The sequence below is a fragment of the Gadus morhua genome, chromosome 12 (genome assembly GCF_902167405.1).
Source record: "Gadus morhua chromosome 12, gadMor3.0, whole genome shotgun sequence".
Lineage (NCBI taxonomy): Eukaryota > Metazoa > Chordata > Actinopteri > Gadiformes > Gadidae > Gadus > Gadus morhua.
The window spans coordinates 16,093,254-16,109,757 of record NC_044059.1 but is presented as its reverse complement, the minus strand read 5'-3'; the positions used below and the strand labels follow the sequence as shown (position 1 = coordinate 16,109,757).

The 16,504-nt window shown below is 45.2% G+C and overlaps 1 protein-coding gene across 1 annotated transcript in view; it reads right to left on the bottom strand.

Moving 5' to 3' along the window:
* Nucleotides 1-1,774: 1,774 nt before the first annotated feature.
* The window catches only part of nrd1b (nardilysin b (N-arginine dibasic convertase)), a 72,495-nt gene continuing 57,765 nt past the window's right edge, over nucleotides 1,775-16,504 (bottom strand). The window contains exons 18-31 of the mRNA XM_030371859.1: nucleotides 16,306-16,392; nucleotides 15,941-16,060; nucleotides 11,962-12,013; nucleotides 11,520-11,670; nucleotides 11,193-11,320; nucleotides 8,401-8,563; nucleotides 7,980-8,011; nucleotides 7,630-7,768; nucleotides 7,354-7,401; nucleotides 7,125-7,177; nucleotides 6,929-7,012; nucleotides 2,799-3,006; nucleotides 2,407-2,496; nucleotides 1,775-2,325 (exon numbers count right to left, since the gene is read on the bottom strand). Of these exons, the coding sequence (XP_030227719.1) occupies nucleotides 2,116-2,325; nucleotides 2,407-2,496; nucleotides 2,799-3,006; nucleotides 6,929-7,012; nucleotides 7,125-7,177; nucleotides 7,354-7,401; nucleotides 7,630-7,768; nucleotides 7,980-8,011; nucleotides 8,401-8,563; nucleotides 11,193-11,320; nucleotides 11,520-11,670; nucleotides 11,962-12,013; nucleotides 15,941-16,060; nucleotides 16,306-16,392 (1,565 nt within the window). The 3' untranslated portion in view covers nucleotides 1,775-2,115. The remainder of the gene's footprint in view (nucleotides 2,326-2,406; nucleotides 2,497-2,798; nucleotides 3,007-6,928; nucleotides 7,013-7,124; nucleotides 7,178-7,353; nucleotides 7,402-7,629; nucleotides 7,769-7,979; nucleotides 8,012-8,400; nucleotides 8,564-11,192; nucleotides 11,321-11,519; nucleotides 11,671-11,961; nucleotides 12,014-15,940; nucleotides 16,061-16,305; nucleotides 16,393-16,504) is intronic.

The window sequence follows — 16,504 nt, the reverse complement described above, 5'->3', positions numbered from 1 at the left end:
CTATCCGGCACCTCAGGAGGGGGAAACGGGGAACCATCCAAGCTGTGTACAGTGAGGATGGGACTCTGTTGACCTCAACTGAGGAGGTCGTCGGACGTTGGAAGGAACACTTTGAGGAACTCCTGAATCCGAATAACACGCCCTCTATGTTGGAGGCAGAGCTCGAGGTTGATGGTGTTTCGTCGTCAATTTCCCTGGTGGAGGTCACTGAGGTAGTCAAACATCTCCGCAGTGGCAAAGCCCCAGGGATTGATGAGATCCAGCCAGAAATGCTAAAGGCTCTGGGTGTTGAGGGGCTGTCATGGTTGACACGCCTATTCAACATCGCGTGGGAGTCGGGTACAGTGCCAAAGGAGTGGCAAACCGGGGTGGTGGTTCCCCTGTTCAAAAAGGGGGACCAGAGAGTGTGTGCCAATTACCGGGGTATCACACTTCTCAGCCTCCCTGGTAAAGTCTACTCCAAGGTGCTGGAAAGGAGGGTTCGGCCGATCGTCGAACCCGGACGTGGAACTACGGACCAGCTCTTCACTCTCGCAAGGATCCTGGAGGGGGCCTGGGAGTATTGCCCATCCGGTCTACATGTGTTTTGTGGATCTGGAGAAGGCGTATGACCGGGTCCCCCGGGAGAAACTGTGGGAGGTGCTGCGGGAGTATGGGGTAAGGGGGTCTATCCTCAGGGCCATCCAATCCCTGTACTCCCAAAGCGAGAGCTGTGTTCGCGTCCTCGGCAGCCAGTCAGTTTTGTTCTCAGTGGGTGCTGGTCTCCGCCAGGGCTGCGCCTTGTCACCAATCCTGTTTGTGATATACATGGACAGGATATCGAGGCGTAGTCGTGGTGGGGAGGGGTTGCAGTTCGGTGGTCTGAGGATCTCGTCACTGCTTTTTGCAGATGATGTGGTCCTCATTGGATCATCGGCCTGTGACCTTCAGCACTCACTGGATCGGCTGGCGGCCGTGTGTGAAGCGGCTGGGATGAGGATCAGCACCGCTAAATCTGAGGCCATGACTCTTAGCAGGAAACCGATGGATTGCTTACTCCGGGTAGGAAATGAGTCCTTAGCCCAAGTGAAGGAGTTCAAGTACCTCGGGGTCTTGTTTGCGAGTGAGGGTACTATGGAGCGTGAGATTGGCCGGAGAATCGGAGCAGCGGGGGCGGTATTGCGTTCGCTTTACCGCACCGTTGTAACGAAAAGAGAGCTGAGCCGCAAGGCAAAGCTCTCGATCTACCGGTCGATCTTCGTTCCTATCCTCACCTATGGTCATGAGGGCTGGGTGATGACCGAAAGGACGAGATCGCGGGTACAAGCGGCCGAGATGAGTTTTCTCAGAAGGGTGGCTGGCGTATCCCTTAGGGATAGGGTGAGAAGCTCAGCCATCCGTGAGGAACTCGGATTAGAGCCGCTGCTCCTTTACTTAGAAAGGAGTCAGCTGAGGTGGATCGGGCATCTGGTAAGGATGCCCACTGGGCGCCTTCCTTGGGAGGTGTTTCAGGCACGTCCAGTGGGGAGGAGACCTCGGGGAAGACCCAGGACTAGGTGGAGAGATTATATCTCAACACTGGCCTGGGAACGCCTCGGGATCCCCCCGTCAGAGTTGGTCAATGTGGCCCGGGAAAGGGAAGTCTGGGGCCCCCTGCTTGAGCTGCTCCCCCCGCGACCCGACCCCGGATAAGCGGACGAAAATGAGATGAGCATTTAGCCCATGAAATAGAAAAAGATGTCATGTAGGAACGAGAGATTTCAGACACTTTCGGACTCACTCTTCTTGATGAAAGTAGTTTGTGATTACTGATTTTGATTTATTATTATTGAAACAAGTGCCTAGTTGCCAATTAAATGAGGGGCTGCAGAGGATTGAGGTTAGGGCGTGTGGCTTGAGGAAGAGCTATAGGTTGTGGGTGTGATTTGAGGGCATGATTAGTAAAGGATATTGCAATCAGGCTGATGGTTGTGGCTTGGGGAAGGGCTTATCGATGAACATGTCATTAGGGGGCTGGGTTGTGGAGGATCTTGCAGTTGGGGCATGAATAATATTTTTTTTTGTAGTTAGGGGTGTGGCTATTGGAGGATATTGTTGTAGGAGTGGAGAGGTGTGGCTGGTGGTTAAAGGGCGTAGCTAGTGGAGGATCTTATGGTAGGGGTGCAGGGGCAGGGCGGAGGTGAATGCGCGGATATCCATGATCATAGTGGTGGTGTCCTTCAGCGGCGAGGTGGCAGGGAGGAAGGTGAGCTGGGAAACCTCGCCGTACATGGAGGGGGCGTCGGCGTGATGGCCACACCCGGCTGGCTGTGCTAGGTCGCCCTCAGTTTCTCCAAAGCCCACCACCTGACATTGACACCACGCATATTAATATATGCACACTATAAATAAAAACCAAAAAGTGGAGAAAGTCAAGGAGGTTCTTACATGCACGCTGAGCTTCCTGCTGGCGTCACAGTGATGTTCTCTGAACCAGGAGATCAGCTCCTCCTTGGTGATGAGTTTCAAGGCTTCGATCTGGACGCAGAGGGAGCAAGGAGGCAAGTGTTTTATAGTAGAAGCCCATGAAAAAGGTGAGCTGACAAATTAAGATCAGGCAATGTGCTAACATTGCATGAAAAAGGTCATGGCAAAAGATCAAACTTGCATGCGGCTGTCATCAGGTGGGAATGCAAGTATGTCAAAAAAGTTTATCTGGCTGTGCCCTTATACCTTAGCGCTTTCTTTGGTTGAATACATGAATACGTGTCTATATATGACTAGGTTATTGAATATATGCATACTGGGAATGTGGGAATGTGTCTGTGTGCATCTCCCACCTCTTTGTGCAGCCGGTGGAAGACGTACTGCTGGGTGAAGACCTCAAACCAGTGTCTGTCCACCTCCTCCCCCAGATGAGAGTCCTCGCACTCCTTCAGCTTCACCAGCGCCGTCACCTGGGTCTTAAAGGCCTCCTCGCTCAGCGACGCCATTTTTTCACCAAAACCCGCCAGGAACTCCTCAATCTTACCCTCCACGAAGTCAGTGCTGTGGATCAGCATTTTTAAGCATACATTGTTTAGAGTGGGCTTTGACGTTTGGGCGATTATGTTCCTATAATTCATGTCACAGCAGTTTGGTGGTAGAAAGTAATACCAGGATATAAAGCAGTGGTTCTCAACCTTTTTTGAGCAATAGCCCCCTTGACCTTACTCTGATCCTCTGCCCCCCACCCCCCCCCCCCAGTAAAAAGTAAGTAGTAAATAGGCTATATCCATTACCAACCCCAATAACACTCGTGCTATATTGCTTAAATAAAAAGAATTGCCCATTTCTGTGCCGTTTTGGTTACTTATGGAATTATAAGAAAATGTCCCTATGAGCCTGTTTTATTAGTAAGCAGATTTAGCCCTTATAAGCAATAGGAGGCCGGTTGGATAAGAAAAAAAAACGACCACATCAGCAGGCTACAAGACGTGTAATTTTATCATGGACACAACACGTGAACAACATATGCATATCACCTGAATAATCAAGTGAATAACAGTTAACTATCAAACCATTCAGGATACAGATCGCACAATATATATTTTGTATTTGAAATGCCACAGTCTTTTCGTAGAGTCTACTCTCAGAGCAGCTGGAACTGAACAACAGCAAGAGGAAGGATGAAAACGGGCTATGAAACAAAATTTGGGAGAGCCCTGTGCTTGATGGCCCACTGCCAGCATCTTGACTTCTGGACATTGTGAGGTCAATCCATAATTGATGTAATTGACATTGTACTGGCGGCACTTTTTCTTGCTAACCGCCATGTTAGATTGTGTTTTGTTGGTTATTGAACTGTTGAAAAATATTTGAAAACCATGAGAGTTTAAAATAAAAAAAACAAAATCTATTTTGAAATCTCTCACCTTCCCAGCGCCCCCCTAGGTTGTGCGAGCACCCCCGTTGAGATTCCATGATATAAAGAATGCACATTTTCCATGTTTGATTATTTAAAGGTGCCATGGCATGAAAATCTCACTTTATGAGGGTTTCTAACATAAATATGAGTTCCCCTAGCCTGCCTATGGTCCCCAAGGGGCTAAAACTTACGTTCGGTGTAAAACGAGAACTAGGTGTTCTGCTCGCCTTTGAAAAATACGGAGGCTCAAGCACGCTGATTTGGAATGTGGTTTCCTATGTCGTCACAATGCAGTAAGCTCCTCCCCTTACTCTGCCTGGCCCGCCCAGAGACTTGGCCCGCCAATGCAATAGTATCTGTCTGCGTCCTGCAAGACGGAGGCGTAACTTGTAGTAGGAGGCGTAACTTGTAGTCGGAGGAGGCGTAACTTGTGGTAGGAGGCGTAACTTGTAGTCGGAGGCGTAACTTGTAGTCGGAGGCGTGTCTAGTACTTTTCTAAATCACAGAAGTGATCTGTATGTAGCAGTGGTGCGCGGGTACATAAATGACCGCAACTCGGACTTCAAATATTAGGCCTTATATAAAAATAATGCACCCGACCCGCTCATTTAAAAATATGCTCTTGATTAGCTTAATCTTGATATGCTCTTGATTAGCTTAATCATAGCCTTACTTGAAACTGACATCCCTGAGTCATATGCATTTAAGAAAAGAAGCCTATTACAATTTTACAATGACATGTAATGCATATAGCAGTTTAACGTGGGGAACCTGCTTAAATTTAGCCTACTTAATCCCTTTATACCTTTAACAAAAAGACTGCAGATTAATAATTCAAAGAATTAGACAGCAGATTAATAATTCAAATAATTTGATTGAATACATATTGTTATTGATCGCGAGATAGAAAACAATATCATGAGATAGAAAAAAATGAATTAAAATAAATATTATTGATAGAAACAAGACAAGAACAATGTCACTAACATGAGGATAGTTATGAGAAAGCCTTCATATTATAAGCGTTCACATTACAAGCTCTCATTTTATATATATTTGCCAGTCTTCAATACATGGATTTCTCAGGTACGTTATCACTGTTGCACTGTGCAAACTCGGGGCAGAAAGAAGCAAGCAACATCTACTAGCCTGTACAGTATAGAGTATTTTGTGACTGTTCAGTGTGCATCTCAAACGTGTGCATCGAACTAACTTCACCGAGGTGGCGAAAGCTGGGGTTTCTTCCAACGTTAAAACAGTAGGCCTAAGCGTTCGAACATTTCGTAAAGAATGTTAAACAGTATCACAACCACAAGTAGTCTGAATTCTTGTTAATCCACTTCTTTTTACTTACCGACATGAATATCTGAAGATCCGACTTCGAGAAAGATCTCGTGTTAACCGTGATTTACAAGGCTTTTTTTTTCCGCGAAAAGAGAAGATCTCGCGTGGACCGCGATTTAGAACAGTACAAGTTATGCCTCCTAGTACAAGTTACGCCTCCTACTACAAGTTACGCCCACTACAAGTTACGCCTCCGTCTTGCAGGACGCAGAAAGACCCTACTCCGCCAATGAGACACGACCGTGCTAGCGCCACTTGTGTTTGTGTGTGTGTGTGAATACACACGCTGTAACGCAAGTGTTTCTTGTCGGTTCTTTGACGTCTCTTGTATTTCCACAACGAGACTGTAGTGGGGGTTATCTCTATGCCATGGTTGAGAAGGAATTGGGGGAAAGGAACTTTGGCTTTGACTCCCTGAAGTACATGAACTGTGACATGTCGCCGGTTGCCGCGAGGCACTACCGCCGCGAAGCACCACCGCCCGGCAGCGGGCAGCCGGCAGCGCACGGTTCAGTCTACTTCAGATTGATGTGAAAGTGGAAGAACCAGAGATGTCGCAGAACCCGACAAAGTCTTTTGTGATTCATAATATCGTCTGGAGGCGCACACAGCTTTTGGCCGTGATAATATGTATTATATGATATAGATATCTATTCTATGATATTATTTGGATATAGAGCTCCAGAAACTGAACACGTCAGACTCTCGTCTCTGGTATTTCTACAACGAGACTCGTAGTGGGGGTTATCTCTGCCATGGTTGAGAATGAATTGGGGGAAAGGAACTTTGGCTTTGACTCCCTCAAGAACATGAACCACGACATGGAGGAGAAAGGGATTGTTGGCGGCGAATGTCTCCCGCTTGAGCCCCGCTTCCCGCTGCCGAGGGACCACCGCCTCGGCGCTGCAGGAGGCGGAATTGCCTAAGCGCTGCCCTGCAACAATCCCTTTCTCCTTCTTGTCGCGGTTCAGTCTACTTCACATTGATGTGAACGTTGAAGAACCTGGAACGTCAGAGAACCCAACGCGGTCGTTTGAGATTCATAATATCGGCTCACACAGCTTTTGGCCTTGATAATATATATTATGTGATATAGATATCTATGTAGGCTATATGATATTATTTAGATATAGAGCTCCAGGACTTACAGAACATGGCTAAAGGCTGTGTGTGCCTCGCCATTGCGATACATCCACTGTAAACAGAGCGCATGGTACCGTGGCTGCAAGCTGCTCAGGGCCACACACCCACCCTCCTCCTTGACCCGCCTCGCTCCTCCTCATTTGCATTATAGCTAAAGACACCAAAACAGCACATTTGGGAGAAGCTCAATGTGCGACTGGCTCGGAGTGGCTGTAACTCTGCACCACGGCTGAATTTCGGGAACGTCTTTGAATACTGTGTTGGTGGCCCACTAATACCTATATTAAAGCATCCATAAAATAGCATGTCATGGCACCTTTAAGAAGAACAGAACTTTCTTATCTGGCAAAGCCACAATTGAAATGGGAAGCGGTTTAATGGATAGGCGACAGTTTTATTGCTGTGCCCCCTGCAGTCAACACTACGCAACTACACATTGCTTTGCTGTTGGCAACAACATACAATATAGCATAAACAGAAGCTTCAGGTTATAGTTCAAACGTTTCTGTGTGAGTGAGAGAGAGAATTGTGATGTAGTCAGACCTGGTTTTGCTAAGCATCTGAGACTCGACTCACCTGTACTTTGTGGCCTGCGTTTCAACAGTGACCGAGTAGCCAAGTACTCCAGAGGTGTTCCTGCAGCTGGGGTACACCTGATACCTGTAGGGTCAAAAGGTTCCGGTGTTCTGTTCATTATTCACAGTCTTTTTGTGTAGTCCATATAGATTGATTTGGAGGTGGTGTCATGGGTGGAGCTGGAGAAAAAGCTCACCCTAGCGTCTCTTTAGTCCTCAGGAAGTCAAAGCAAGGCTCCTCCATGTGCATCTGAAAACAGAGGTCAGGGGTTGTCAGTGTCACCAACACTGCTTGTTTGACAGTTGACTCACAGTCACAAGGATAAGCAACTTTCACTAACTGATGAAATTAGATTACACTTCATTGCTTTTCAATTTTTTCAGGAGATCACATTCCATACACAGAAAAGGGAGGGAGGTACCCACCACCAGCAGCTCCATCAGAGTATGTTCACGTAGGTTCTTCAATCCAGACTAAAACAGAGGGAAAATATACATACATTCTGTCATTAAACACAGACATTCATCCATTTACATTCTCATCCCAATTCCTGCGAGTACTCTATCCTAACAGGTAGAAGCCATTACAGTACTGGACAAACGGCACCCTTGGGGGTATTAGTCAGTACATGACCAGGTAGTAGTCAGTGGTACCCTACAAAGTATCATTTGCAGCCTAACAGGTATTAACCAGCACCCTACCTGGTAGTATACGGTGACCTCAGAGTTGGCATCTCCCATGTTGAAGGACTTTATCTTACACAGGTGATGTTTCTCGGGGATCTCCAGCACGCGGAACAGCACAGGGACCTCTATTGCCAGCGGGTGGAACTGCAGCTTGCTGTCAACAGGAGAGACAGAGAGAAGATAGCATGAGCCATCACACTCACAACCCTGGCATCCATGTCAATGCGATGCTGTACCAGTTTAACTTAAACACAACTCAACCATTCGATGTGTTTCTTTATGGAAAGGGAATTCTAAGTCTAGCAGGGGATGCGATAGATCGGAGCAGTCTGAACAGGGAACAGAATACAAGATCTAATACTTACTTTGTTAAGTACTGCAGGATCTGTTTGGACTCCTGTGTAGAGAAGAGAGGAGGTCATCCCCATGCTTCAACCCTCCACACCAACTCACCACACGTGTGTGTTTGTGTGTCAAGGTTGGATATTTACAGTTTTCAATAATGGCTTTTTATGCCCCCTTGTAATACTCTTGTGGATTTGTTAACCATTTCCTGGGCAATTTTATCAAATGTGGAAGCATTTGTTATTTTCCATGTTTAATGACGTACAATATTCAATTTCTTCAATCCAAAAAAAATCATTGCATATCCTTTGCAAATACAGGGATCAACTGATTCTCAAAACCGATGAGTAAATCAAATTATTTTTTAGCCACAAAAATACTCTGAGCCCCCGTTAATCCTGACCCTGGTGTGTGTGTGTGGTAGTGTGCTAGTGTTCTGACCGTGCTGGTGAGGTTTCCCTGCACCAGACCCTCAGCGTACAGCTGCTCCTTCAGCTCTCTGCTGAAGGCCAGCAGGTCCTCCACGCTCACCCCCTCCACCAGGGCCTGGTACTTCTGTACAAGGGACCAGCGGCTGGGCTCCAGAACCAGCAGACGCACGTCTCTGGAGAGGCGGGGAAACAAAAAAAATCAAAAGGAAAATGAGGAATGAGGAAATAAGGAATAAGGAAATAATAGAGCATAAGAGAGTGAACTCATGAGTGTGTGCACGTGTGTACCTGGCAGAGATGGGACAAAGTCACTTTTTGGCAAGTCCCAAATAAGTCAAGTCTTAACAGTCAAGTCCGAGTCAAGCCCAAGTCAAGACAGGGTAAGGCAAGTCGAGTCAAAGTCAAAGTAACACCAAAGCCAAGTCAAGTCCAAGTCCCAAACTTTTTCAAGTCCTGAATGTATTTTTACTTAATGATGTCATTATTAGGCTATTGATCATAATTTCAACATATCACTCTAATGTACAGTGTCATTTCTTATCAATAAAGATATAATATGTTCATTGTTTCTGTCTTCAAATGTGTTATGATATGCGCATGCGCTGAAATCTTATGTTGTGTCAGAGGGCAAGTGAGAGTGGACGGTGGGTTTGAATTGTTTTAGTAGGCTACGGAAGGCACCACTGTAACCCTAAAGTTGGTAAAGCTGTGCCTTGACTAGTGTGGCATATGAGCTATGTATGGATGTCTAAAAGGACTGCTTGAGTGGATTTCTGTTACAGTATGCCACAATTTTCTTTAAAGGTCCCATGACATGAAAATCTCACTTTATGAGGTTTTCTAACATAAATATGAGTTCCCCTAGCCTGCCTATGGTCCCCCAGTGGCTAAAACTTGCGTTTGGTGTAAAACGAGCACTAGATGTTCTGCTCGCCTTTGAAAAAACGGAGGCTCAAGCGCGCTGATTTGGAATGTCTTTATTTATGTCGTCATAAAGCATCTAAGCTCCTCCCCTTACTCTACCTGGCCCGCCCAGAGACGTTGGCCCGCCAATGAGACACGACCGTGCGAGCGCCTCATGTGTGTTACATAACACGTCGGACTCTCGTCTCTGGTATTTCTACAACGAGACTCGTAGTGGGGGTTATCTCAGCCAAAGTTGAGAATGAATTGGGGGGAAGGAACTTTGGCTTCGACTCCCTCAAGAACATGAACCACGACATGGAGGAGAAAGGGATTGTTGGAGGCGAATGTCTCCCGCTTGAGCCCCGCTGAGGGACCACCGCTGGAGGCGGAGGTGCCTAAGCGCTGCCCGGCAACAATCCGTTTCTCCTCCTTGTCGCGGTTCAGTCTACTTCACATTGATGTGGACGTGGAAGAACCAGGAACGTCGGAGAACCCAACGCTGTCGTTTGAGATTAATAATATCGGCTCACACAGCTTTTGGCCGTGATAATATATATTATATGATATAGATATCTATGTAGGCTATATGATAATATTTAGATATAGAGCTCCAGGACTCCCGTGTGTTCTAGAATATTTACAGAACACGGCTAAAGGCTGTGTTAGCCTCTCCATTGCGATACATCCACTGTAAACAGAGCGCATGGTACCGTGGCTGCAAGCTGCTCAGGGCCACACCCCCGCCCTCCTCCTTGACCCGCCTCGCTCCTCCTCATTTGCATTATAGCTACAGACGCCAAAACAGCGCATTTGGGGGAAGCTCAATGTGCGACTGGCTCGAAGTGGCTGTAACTCTGCACCACGGCTGAATTTGAATACTGTGTTAGTTGCCCACTAATACCTATATTAAAGAATACATAAAATAGCATGTCATGGGACCTTTAAGGAAATTTTCCTTACCTTCCGCCTGTGTCTTCAGTAGTAGAAGCTGAAGTAGTAGTAGCTGATGTAGTAGTAGTAGTAGCTCTAGTAGTAGTTTAAGTAGTAGTAGTATTAGTAGATGAAGTAGTAGTTGTAGTAGCTGAAGTAGTAGTAGTAATAGCTGAAGTAGTAGTAGTAGCTGAATTTGTAGTACTAATGGTTGTAGTAGTTATGGTAGTAATGGTATTCTCTTTAAGAGAATAGCGTAGCCGGTGCGTGATTAAAAGTAGCCCGATAGGGTGGTAGAAATGCCCGATCTGGCAACACTGCCTGAACGTCCTCAAAATGTAGCCCAATAGTGCGGTAAAACCCGCACAATCTGGCAACACTGCTGAACATCCTCACGCTCCAGCGCCAACGTTATCAATGAAACCAAATGAAACTAAGCCGATATGAAACTTAAACTGTGATTCTGAAGAAAGCATAAATTATGTCAAAATTCTGTTTTGATATTATTGAAGATACGAGTGTGTAAATTTGTTAAATTGTTTTAACAAAAAAAGTCTTAAGTGTCAGAGGCTGGCCAGACGGCTTCAATGGTACCAACTCAAAATGCAGGCGATATAAAACTAAAACTGTTATTCTGAATATAGTATAAAGTTCGTTTTGATATTATTGAAGATACAAGTGTAGATTTTTCTTCGCTCGCTGACGGTCATGTTCACGTTCTTTGGTGTCTAGCCCTCCAGGCGGGAAATAAGTTAGTTAGTTATATCTAAAACAATAAATGTTTTTGACTCAAGACATGTCGAGTCATTACAAGTCAAAGAGGCAAAGTCCGAGTCAAGTCTCAAGTCAATAGCAGTCAAGCCTAAGTCGAGTCGCAAGTCATGCGTAATTTTCTCAAGTCGAGTCTGAAGTCATCAAAATCATGACTCGAGTCCAAGTCATGTGACTCAAGTCCACATCTGGTACCTGGCCAGGCGCTCTGGGTTGATGAGGATGTTGAAGTAGGTCTTCTTCATCTGCTGGAAGAACATAGAGAAGACCTCTTCTTCTACGATGAAGTCCGCCAGGTGGTCCACGAGGAGCTCCAACAGCAGCTGGACACACACACACACAGACACTCAGTTTACAAGGTTTGGGGACAATTATAAAGTGCTGTTCCAATGATTACCTCATCTTTTTATGTTTGGGTTTGTGTTACTACATGTGCAAAATGTGCATCTCTCAGAAAATGTCTAGAGTCATTAGTGTCTAGAGTTTGAACTTGAACACACTTAAGTGTGTGTAGGTGTCTACCGGCAGCTTGTGGTTGAAGCCCTTGAGCCTGAGCAGCAGGCCGTGCTCTGCAGCCACAAGCTTGTATTCCAGCTGGGCCACCTGGGCCTGGTAGGCGGGCTCGGCCAAGTTGTGGGCGAGGATGTTGACAAACAGGTCGAACAGGACCAGGCTTGGGGGCGGGGTGGACATGTTACTTCTAGCATAGTCAAAACATTAACAGCTGCACATAGAAATGGGAGCCAAGATCCATTGCCTTTATATAATATAGTCATTTAGATCTAGACATGTTAAGATAAACTGTATATGTGGCATAAACTATCAATAATTGTTTACGTTCATGTCCTTACTACTCATTGTATAAGTAGATATTTTCTCTGACATTTACGTCGATTTTGCATGTTATTCAAAATGATCGATCAATGGTCACATTCTCTCCACTCACTAAATGTAAGGGTTTTACCTCTTGGGGCTCTTCTGAATGACCGGGGACACCAGGTGGAAACGGACATATGCTGAAAGACAAGATGAACCATGAAATTTGCAGAAGAACAACTGGCTGTCAAAACTTTTGCAAGGTATTCACCTATTGTTTACTATTCTTATTAAGCAGACACCATCCAAACTCATGGTGGGGACATTGGGGTTCAAACCCTATACCTTTTGGCTGGTGGTCAAACCACTAGAATAGCCCAACCCTAACCACTAAACTACCCTGATGCTAACAAGTCTGTCTTACAATTACTCTAACTCCACATACAGTATTTAAACTTGTGCGTCTGTGATTGACAATGGACTACTCTTAAAATCCAACAACCTTTTCTTATCTTCTTTAGCATAGGGTACACTGGACCTTCCTTTATGAAAGGAGAGGAGATAATGCTGTCCCACAATACCTTGCGGCAGGAACATAAAAACATTTCCCCATCGGGCCGTTCATGGAAACAAACAACCCTTATTTTCATACGATCATACTAATTGGTAGCCTGGCTCCCCCCGCCTAAGTACTTCCGCTCAATTAGAGTTTCCCTTCAGTACTAGGTCTTGGTCTGCGGTATGTTAGTGGGTTTTCTACATCTAAATTTTCTGCGTCCAATCAGCGAACAGAGGGAGTTGCTCAGATCAATGACGTCAAAGTCAGCCCTTTTTATTTTTTTATTTTCTCTTCCTTTTCTTTTGTCCCTGCAACTACCACTTTACACATACACATAGGCACACACCATCCCCACTCACGTATAACATGACTAACCCATTCCTACACCCTAACCGTGACCACTTAATGTGTGGTCTCTGTTCCCAAACACAATCCCATTGTGTTTTATATATACACACATATACACACATATACATATATATCTATACATATACACACTAGTGGTGAAACGGATCAGTGTGTCCACGGTTCGGTTCAGATAACCGTTTTGGGCCTCGGTGTCGGATACGGTTCGGATTAGGATCATGTCCGTGATAGTAAAAAGGCGGACTTTTTTTTGACGGAGGGTTTGGGGGAGAAACACAAAAATGAATGAGACCCACAGGCTATTTGCAATGTTTTAATTGACTGCAATCAGACAACTTGCAAGGCTTTTTTGTGCAATAAATGTTCCCCTAAATGCATTTGAAAACATGGTGCACTGAGTGTAACATGTAAGGGATAACGGCCGACGAGGCTTAGAACTCTGGTGATACTGACGGTCCGAATCCACAGGGTATTTTTGTTGAAAGGCCGACGAGATGGATGTTTGAATGGTCTTTGAAGATGAGCCCAGATCTTTTCTAGCTGTTCCACTCACATTAACTGGGTGGCTGCTGCGAAGGTGTCCTGCCATATTCAAAGTGCTACCCGAGGAGTAAACGAAGGACGAGAAACAGTGTTTGCATACTGTCCTTTGCTTGTCAACTGTCTTTTTCCCCTGATCATCGCACTCCACACTAAAACCGAAATGATCCCACACGGCTGACTTTAATGAGGCTGGTGCTTCCTCAAATTTCCTCTTATTGTCATTTCCATTCATCTTTTCCATTCATAAATTGTCATGGACCGCTTAAAGTTTAAAGCCCAGTTTGTTTTGAACGCTGACAGGCTGAAGGGAGGGGCGGGAAAAGTCTCATTGGCTCGGGCAGCACTGGAGAGAATGCATTCCGCTGGGTCCTAAACACCCTTTGTATCGGACGTAGGCTACAGTAGGCAAAATACGCTACATAAGGCAATGCCTTCATGAAACCGAAATCCGCGGATCTCCAGAATGCTCCGAACTGTGGTAAACGAACCGAACGGATTCGGATACAATTCGAATCCGCTGCAGGCCTAATACAGACACACATATAAATATAGATACATATATATTATATACACACACACACACACACACACACACATATATACACACACATATATATACACAATACACACACACACACACATATATACACACACACACACACACACACACACACACACACACACACACACACACACACACACACACACACACACACACACACACACACACACACACACACACACATACATACATATTTATATGTATATGTGTGTGTGGCACTGGGTGGCACTGGGCAGATCCAATAGTTTAGTACAACGGACACTAGGGATGGGCCGATAGTCGATTCTATTGACTATCGACGATAGATGGATTCCATCGTCGATCGTCTCAAGTAGCCGATAAAAAGCCGATAATTATATTTTAATAATTATTATTATTTTTTTTATTATTATTATTTTTTTTTAAAAAGCGCTGTGGTAGCTATTTTTTCAACTTAAAAAGCCCCGCAAATTGTAATTGAAATTAACTGGCACCGGTGGAAAACATATTATGTAGCGCTGACCTGCCGTATTCACTCATGCGAGAGGAGAGGGGAGGGGCTCGAAACCTACCGGTCTGCTCGCACGGCGAAATGACATCACACCCCGCTGCACCATTTCCGGGTCACAGCTGTGGTACATGAGCTGTGTTCGAAATCGTTCCCTATTCACTCACTCACTATTCCCTATAGTGTTCATGATATAGTGCACTACATAGGGAACGTACAACGAGAATTCGGACACTACGCTGAACATTTCTAAACGTAATTTGCGTCAGTAAATGCGCCGGGTATTTGTGTGACGCAGACAGATGCGCCCAGATTGTGTAAACAAACCGGGCACTCTAGAGGAAAGCTGGAGGTCGTATTGATGTTGAATGTTACATTTCCTTGAACAAGGTTTTTCTTATTAATTTTGAATGTTTCATTTTCTTGTTAAATCCCAAATAAATTGTTGATATTTCTAAACGAAAGCCAGAGACTCCATCATTAAATGTAGTCGTTTTCGCCGCTTCCGGTTATTGAGCTTCTTCTTCTCCTCCTGAAAAACACGACTGCATTGCATTGTGGTATATGGGAGTAACACGTAGGGAACATCATATGTACACTCACATTTTGGGTATTTTAAGTGCACTATATAGGGCATGAAATTAACCAGTGAGAATTCGAACAACACTACAAAATAGTTAGCACCCTATATAGTGCACTATATCCGTGATAGGGAACGATTTCGAACACAGCTACGAGCTGTGTGTCATCAGCGTGTGTCATCATGACAGCGCCGCCGGCGCCGACGCATCGAAACTTAAATCAGCGGAGGCTCACGGCTCACGCTGGTCCAAGGGGAAGACCATCGTATTTGTTTTTAAGAACAATTTTGAAAAATAAAAACGCGATTTTTTTCAAAGTGATAAATTATTATAAATAATTCATATTATAAAATTATAAAGATGACCCCCCCGATAGTATCGACTATCGGCGATCGCTAGGGGGCGCTATCGGACGATGGAAGATTGTAGACGATTGCCCAACCCTAACGGACACCCGCCTTTAAGTGAGTTAATGTTTGCCAATTGAGTAGGTCCAGACTCTCTATACAAATGCAATGAAGTACGAGAGTCTGGTAGGACCAGGCTAACTAATTGGTTTCTATTTCCATATATATGAGAGGACAGAAGTGTGAGCGTGAGCAACCATTCTCAATGTGACAACTATTTAGTTTCTATTTTGTAACTGGGAGCCTTTATTGAAAGTGTTTATTTCAATTCCCACCATGGTAATAAAGTGGTATTTTTCACCTGGTTGTCAACATTTATACGCCCAGGCCCCTGCAAGAAACTACACGATAAGAACGCAGAAGTATCCAAAATCCTTGGTCCATCTTCGTCCATTACATCCGCCGTCGCATAATGACTGAGCTTAGTAAGTGCAGTCGGATTGTCTTCGCACCGCGACAGCCTTTTCCTCAGTTCTTAAGAATTCTCCTTCACGTCTTTCCTTGACCTCATGATGCTTTCCATCGAGGTCAAGGAAAAGAAACCGCAGGTCCAGTCTTATCCGATTGGTCTTGGCTGCCCCCTAGTGGATAGAGTATAACGTCAAGCCCAAGTTAGTCTTACCTTTAGGGATCTTGAACTTGTTGTCCTTTTTGTACCAGAGACAACCTCTGTCGCTGCTGGAGATTTTGACGGGAAACTCGCTGTCGGGACAGTCCAGCGATCTCAGCTCAAAGTCTGTTGCTGTAGCAGGAAGCAGGTAGGTTTAGTTGCATTCAGTTACTCGAGTAGTCAACTCAAACTACTGTCTCACCTTATTATAGTGTTGACTATTTTTAAGGGTTACGTTGACACTTGTTAACCAGATACATTTCAACTAGTTAACTAGTTGTGTTGGTTCTATTATTTACAGACAGGCCATTGCCGGGTGTGCTCCATGTTTTTGCATTCTGGGTCAGTAATGGTAGGTACTGCTCTTCCAGACTGACCAATGAACTTGTTTTCTTCTGGTAGGTGGAGGTCTGAGTTCAATGCAAGTTCTTCTTTCCAGCGCCCTGCCCACTCCTCTGGGATGTCTGAAGGAGACAGAACAAAGCAGAACCAGTTGGTTGGCAACGAAACAATCAGAACCTGTCTCACAGAACCACACCATAGGCATTTTTACACTGCTACAACTGGTACGGTCGC